The sequence below is a fragment of the Penaeus monodon genome, chromosome 7, assembly GCF_015228065.2.
Source record: "Penaeus monodon isolate SGIC_2016 chromosome 7, NSTDA_Pmon_1, whole genome shotgun sequence".
Classification (NCBI taxonomy): domain Eukaryota; kingdom Metazoa; phylum Arthropoda; class Malacostraca; order Decapoda; family Penaeidae; genus Penaeus; species Penaeus monodon.
In genome coordinates this window covers 5,370,820-5,378,319 of record NC_051392.1, presented here as the reverse complement: position 1 = coordinate 5,378,319, position 7,500 = coordinate 5,370,820, and the positions used below count along the sequence as shown (strand labels likewise).

Below are 7,500 nucleotides of genomic sequence, written 5' to 3'. Positions count from 1 at the left end.
ATGCAGCCAAATTTTCCCCTGGTGGGATTGGGATATGCACGTCACAACCCCCCCCCCCCCATCCCCCATGAGAGGATTTTTTTTTTTTTTTTTTTTTTGTGATAGTCACGTTATCCGGACCGAAGGGTTTGAAACAAGTGAAGCGCGGGTGGGAGATACGAACTCCGAGCTTAAAGTTTGTTTGTTGTGGTATTTAGTTGTTTTACGTTGTTGATGGTTGTATGTATTACTTTAATATTATATATATTATATATATATAGTATATTATAATATAACTCTCTCTCGTTGCATTCCTTTTCTCTTTCATTTTTTTTTTTTTTTAACTCTCTCTCGTTGCATTCCTTTTCTCTTTCATTCTTAATAATTTTTGTTCTATTCGTCTATTCATTCAATTGGTCATTCCTGACAACAATCTTTTTTTTTTCCTTTTTCTCCGTTTCCTCCCCTCCCTTTACTTTTTTTCCCTTTTTTATCCCTTTTCTCCTTTCTCTCCTCTTTCTCTATTTTTATCTTATCTCTCAATCTTTCCTCCTTTTCTTTTTACTCCCCTTTTTCCTCTCTATATTTTTCTTTAACAACTCACCTAATCACATATATCGAAATCATGTTGCGGAACCCCCTCCCTCCCTCCCCTCCCTCATTAGCAGGGATCTGTACCCCCCTTGCAACGCCCCTTCTGTTAGGGCCGCCGTTCCCCCGACCTCCCGTAAATGGAAGTTCAAAGAATCCTCCCTTATTCACGCCAGGGAAGGCGCACGACCGACACGCAGGGGGTAGGGGCGTCTCTTCGCCCCGACGCTCTCACCTCTTGCCGTACATACGTCGTGGATTTTTCGTTTTCTTGGGAGGGGGTAGTCCATAGGGGATTTAGCGTGTAGTTCATAGGGGTAGTGGGGGGGGGGGACAGGAAACTAAGGGGAGGTAGCTCGAATGCGGGTTACCATGTGTTAGTACTGGTATGACTGTTCCCTGAAATGTTTACCCCCAGTGCTTGCATCGCCCACCCCGTCCTATCGGTGGCCAAGAATGTGGATGGAGGCTTTGGAGGAAGGGGGGGAAAGGGGGGGAAGGGGAGGGGGAGGCTCAGCGGAATAATTTCGATATATTTGGGATAATAGAGAGTGAGATGAATCCTTTGATGCCACTTTTTTTTTCTTCTCTCTCTCCATTACTATAAAAAATAATCCAGAAAGAGAGAGAGAGAGAAAAAAGAAGAGAGTTATGAGACTGAAGGATGAGAGGAGATGAGAGAAAGAGAGATGAGAGATGATGAGAGAGAAGAGAGGGAATTGAGGTGGAGAGAATATTAAGGAGAGAGAGAAGAGAAGAGATAGAGAGAAAGAAAAACACACAGAGAGAGAGAGAAAGATAGAATGTGTAAATATACATCATTATCTTTTCTATATCATCTATACCATATATTTATGACACACGAACATATATTTTTTTAAAAAACTAATTCTTGTTTTTTTTTTCCTTTTTATACAGGACTCACTTTTTAACACAAGATGACGCGACCCATGTTGATCCTGTGGGTAATGATGATTGCAACAGGTGAGTTGATGGATAGAATGATGGACAGACGGATGGATAGACTGAAGAGGGGGGGGTTTTAGAGATAGACAGAGGGGATGGATAGACGATGAGGAGGGGGGAAAAGACGATGGACGATGGATGGATAGGCTGAAAAGTGGGGGGTAGAGAGATGGATAAATGGATTGATAGATGGATGGATGAATGGATGGATTAATAGATAGATGGATGGATAGACAGATGGAGAGATGGATGGAGGACTGATGGACAGAAGAATGGATGAACTGATAAACAGATAGATGAATAGACTGATGGACAGAGGGAGAGAGAGAGAGAGAGAGAGAGAGAGAGAGAGAGAGAAATAGAAAGAGAAAAAAAAAGAAAGAGAAAGAGAAAGAGAAAGAAAGAGAGAAAAAGAAAGAGAAAAACAGAAAGAGTAAAAGAAAGAAAAAAGAAAGAGAAAAAAAGAAAAAAAAAAAAAAAGAGAAAAAAAAAAAGAGAAAGAAAAAAAAGAGAAAAGAGAAGAGAAAGAAAGACGGAACGCCACAGCGAGAATATAAACCAGGCAATCTGCTACACCACCTCCTGTGTATTGAATATAAAGAGGCCTATCATAATTCTCCCCGATCTCGCACATAGGCCTATGGGTGGGTTATCGGTTAACCTCCTCACACGTACCCAGGAGTACCCTGCCTTAGGCCTCCCTTTCTACTTCCTCATGGGTCTCTCCTTTTGTGTCTGTCTGGCTGTCTGTCTGGCTGTTGGGTGTCTGTTGTTTTTTGTCTTTCTCTGTTTTCTGTTTTTCGTTTCTCTCTTCTTTTTTTCTTTCCCCCGTTTTTTTCTTCTCTTTCTCTTTCCCCTTTTTTTTTTCTCTATTTTTTTTTTTCCCTCTTTTTTTTCTTTTTTTTTTTCCCCTTTTCTTTCTCCTTTTTTCTTCTTCTCTCTCTTCCTTTCCTCTCTCCTTTCTTAAAATTTTTTTTGGCTTCTTCTTCTCTTCTCTTTCTCTCTTCTCTCTCTCTTTCCCCTCTTCTCTTCTTCTCTTTTCTCTTTCTTTTTCTTCTCTCTCTCTCTCTCTCTCTCTTCTCTCTCTCTCTCTCTCTCTCTCTCTCTCTCTCTCTCTCTCTCTCTCTCTCTCTCTCTCTCTCTCTCTCTCTCTCTCTCTCTCTCTCTCTTCTTTCTCTTGGTCTAGTTTCTCCTCATGTCTCTAGCACCTTCTCTTTCTCTTTGTGTCGGTATCTTTATCTGTCTGTGTTTGTGTCTGTCTTTCTGTCAGTCAGTCTGTCTGTCTGTCTCTTTCTATTTATCTATCTGTCCGTCGGATTATTTATCTATCTATCTATCTATATTTATGTATTCATTTGTCTGTCTGTCTGTCTATCTCCTCACATTATTTCCATTCTTTCCTTCTTCTTTCTTCATTCATAGTCTAATATATATATATATATATATTATATATAATATTATATATATATATATATATACATATATACATAAAATATATAATTATATATATATATATATATATATATATATTATATATATATTATATTATATATGTGTGTGTGTGTGTGTTGTGTGTGTGTGTGTGTGTGTGTGTGTGTGTGTGTGTGTGTGTGTGTGTATGTATATATGTATGTATATATATATATATAATATATATATATATATATATATATATATATATATATATATATATATACATATACACACACACTCATGTATGTTTGAATATATGCATATGTTAATTCTTTACGGCACTTGGTATCTCTTCCTCCTCACGTTTCTCTCTCTCATTTTATCCTTCTCCTCCTTACTTCTCTTACCGTTTTTATTCCCAATGAAATTTTCCTTTTTACGCTAAACAAACGCGTGTTCTAAAGATAAGAAAAAGGGAGCAAAGAATTTTAAAAAAAATGGAAAAAAAGAAAGAAAAAAAAAGAAAAAAAAAAGAAAAGGAAGAAAAAAGAAAAAGAAAGAAAAAAGAAAAAAATAAATAAATAAAAGAGAAAAAAAAGAAAAAAGAAAAAGAAGGGAAAACAAAAGAAAAGAAAAGAAAGAATATAATATATATATATATATATATATATATATATATATATATATATATATATATATATATAATATATACATATAGTGACGCGCGTACAAAGTTAAGAAAGAATTAACAGTGCACTAAAATGGAAAGAAAATGTGATGAATTTCGACGTTTCGAGTCCAATTAGAAACATCATCCGGTGTAAAATCTAGGTCGAAAAAATGGTTGTAACTCATTAAAGGAATTAGTGCATTTAAACTCCAATCGAACTTAATGTTCATTGATACCAAATTTGCATCTAATGAAAAAAGGTTCTATGGAGAATCACTATCTTGAAACCTTTTTTTTTTTCTCTCTCTCTTTCTCTCTCTTTTAAATGGAAGTCTGAAACTAAATGTCACATCTTTTTTTTTTTCTTTCTCTCTCTCTTTCTTTCTCTATATATGTGTGTGTTTCCCTCTCTATCTCTCTCTCTCTCTCTCTCTCTGTGTTTCCCTCTCTCTCTCTCTCTCTCTGTTTCCCTCTCTCTCTCTCTCTCTCTCTGTTTCTCCCTCTCCCTTTTCCTTTCCCTCTCCCTCTCTCTCCCTCCCTCCCTCTCTCTAACACACCTCATCACCGCATCTCCTTCTTCTTCCCCAGTTATCGGAAATCCAGAAGCGGAACAGGAACTAAGGAAGAAATTATTAAAGGATTATGACAAGGAGACGATGCCAGCGACCAACACCACTATTACCATCAGCTCTATCAATGTCCTCAATTTGAAAATGGTAAGGTCGATTTATTTTTCTTCTTCTTCTTCTTCTTCTTTCGATTATTATTTTTATTTTTATTATTATTATTATTTTTTTTATTTATTTATCATTTTTATCGATTATTATTTTCGTTTTTATTTATTATTTTTTTTATCGATTATTATTTTTTTATTATTATTTTTAGCAATTATTATTGATTTGTTATTTATTTTTTTTATTTTTTAGATTTCTATTTATCTATTTTATTTTTTAGATTTCTATTTATCTATTTTATTTTTTAGATTTCTATTTATTTATTTTATTTATTTATTTATTTATTTATTTTTACAGTGACAGGTTTGGAAACTATTATAACTGAGAGATACTTAAGAAACTTCAGATGATGATGATCAAAAATGATTATGGGCTTAATGTTAAAATATTGGTAATGTAATTATTATTATTATTGTATTTATCACCTTTTTTTTTATTATTATTATTCCGAGGAGGGGGGGGGGAAGGACACGGGCCAGATGGTACGAATGCGTTGCTTGAGCCCAGACTTTGGCTTCAGTTTAGAATTAATAATCACTATTAACCTCCATATTATGATTTTTTTTTTTTTAAACATGTATAAATTTTCAACGTAGCTAATAATTTCGCAAGATAGATTTAAGCAGATGTTTGGTATGGTTATCTAAAAGGTAACAGATATTTCAACTCGAAGTCTTGACGGAATGATGGATACTTGCTTAATATAAATGCCTAAAGTATCTGCGTGTCTTTATCTGTAAATACATTTCCTTTTTCAAGTCTATCCATAGTTTCTCGTGCATTTCCTGTTTGTTGAAAGCTCTGTTTATTATTGGTCTGTTCGATTACATATCTGTTTGTCTGTCAATGTAACTCTACTTGTCTATTAGTACTTGATCGTCTGCCAGGTCTATCATCTGTTATATATGATTAAAGCAAATTATATATGATTATATGTAAGCATGTCTGCCAGATATCTATCTATCTATCTATCTATCTATCCATCTATATCTATCTATCTATCTATCTATCTATCTATCTATCCATCTATATCTATCTGTCTATCTATCTATATATGTATATATGCATGCATGTCTATTTATAGGTTTATATATGTATATTTATGTACATATATACACACAAATAAATACAAAGAATATATAAAAACAATCTAAAAAAAAACACCCCCTCCCCAAAAAAAAAAAAAAAAAAAAAAAACATATATATATTCTTACGACAAAAATGAAAAATAAAAATATTCATGCGGCTGTCTCAAGATTTCAAGTTCCTAATAATTCTTTCAAGACTCGCCAAGGAGTTTACACTGAAAATGGGTGCCATGCATTAACAACCGGCAAAGGTGACCGGGTAACTGTGTCTCCCCTGAAAACCCTTTGCTTGCTTGTTCATTTATTGTTGCTGTTGTTAATATGACTGCTTTGTTATTACTATTGGTTTATTGTTGTTATTATTATTGTTATTATCATTGTTATTGTCATTATCATTGTTTTGTCATTGTTATAATAATAATAATTATAATAATAATAATAATAATAATAATAATAATAATAATAATAATAATAATAATAAATATAATAATATAATAATGATAATAATAATAATAATTATTATTATTATTTCTATTATTATTATTATTCTCATTATAATTATTACTATTATTGTTATCATTATTATTACTACTACTATTTTTATGATAATAATAATAATTATTATTATTATTTTTATTATTATTTCTATTATTATTATCATCATTATCATAATAATTAATTATCATCATCATCATTATTTTTATAATTAGTCTCTCTTTTGTCTAAAGAAACAATATTTAGAAAACTTAAAGTCGGGTTAAATAATAAACACTTATGTCAATATTTTTTAAAAATTGTTGTTGACATTAAATAATTTGACATTAATTAATTTTTTTCGACCACTATCAGGGTCCTCTTTTTCAGGCAAGATTATTTGCTTTTTATCTCGTTTTTATCTCTGGTGATGTGTTTTTTGTTGTTTTTGTTGGATGTTTTTTTTCTATAATGATAATGGCTAATATGTCGTATCGTTAGAACTCCATCATCATTATTGTTATAATCTTTTTAAACTTCATCTTTATCATCATCAGCAGCATCTTTATCACCATCTTATCCTTACCTTCATCTTCGTCATTATCATCATATTTATCTTCCTCCTCCTCCTCCTCCACCACCACAACGAATTAGTAAGAAGGGGGCGAGGAGGGATAGGTGATGCGGGGGGGAAGGGGGAGGAGGAAGGGGGAGAGGGGAGACCAGGTGAACCATCCTCTACGTCTGGATTCTTAATGAAGAAATGCGCGTTAAAATCTTGGCGATGAATTCACACAGTGCCCTCCTGATGTGACTGGCATTGATAAAACGGACGAGAGCTCTCTCTCTCTCTCTCTCTCTCTCTCTCTCTCTCTCTCTCTCTCTCTCTCTCTCTTTATATATTTATATATATATATATATATATATATATATATATATATATATATTCATATCTATAAGTATGTATGTATGTATATACATATATACATACAGACATATATATATATATATATATATATATATATATATATATATATATATATATATATATATATATTACCCAATCCCATTCTCTCTTATTTTTTTATTATCATTATTAATTACTCTCTCTCTCTCTCTTTATCCGTTTCTTAAACTTTACTTCCATTTGTGGTAGATTAAGCATTGAATAGACTCGTATTACGAAAACATAAAATGCGCTTTAAAGAATTTAAGAAAATAAACAACAGGTATAACAGAGTTGTAAAACATACAAATGCAAGAATATACAAGTTGTTAATAATGAATGATAATAAATCTTTGGTGTACATTGAACAAATGCAAATATAACATTCACTAAAGGAGGACGGTAGCTTCCGTGGAGTGCATGTCCTGTATTTGCGAGGACCACCTGTAGTTTGTGGTCCTAATTATGTGTAACTCTGGTGGCCTGCAGTGCTAAGGCCCGGCGTACATATAATAAGAATCTTAAAAGTTATGTAAGGAATTAAGTGTCAATAGTTATCTAGAACTGGTAATTTATGGTTCTTTCCCTCTCTAATATTTATGTAAACGTTTTATACTTTTAAATCATAATATGTTTGTT

General features: G+C 32.7%; 1 protein-coding gene across 1 annotated transcript in view; it reads left to right on the top strand.

Moving 5' to 3' along the window:
* Positions 1–7,500, top strand: part of LOC119574998 (neuronal acetylcholine receptor subunit alpha-7-like) — a 20,700-nt gene that overhangs the window by 3,620 nt on the left and 9,580 nt on the right. Inside the window, exons 2-3 of the mRNA XM_037922310.1 lie at positions 1,489–1,554; positions 4,208–4,335. Coding sequence (XP_037778238.1) covers positions 1,509–1,554; positions 4,208–4,335 — 174 coding nt within the window. The 5' untranslated portion in view covers positions 1,489–1,508. The remainder of the gene's footprint in view (positions 1–1,488; positions 1,555–4,207; positions 4,336–7,500) is intronic.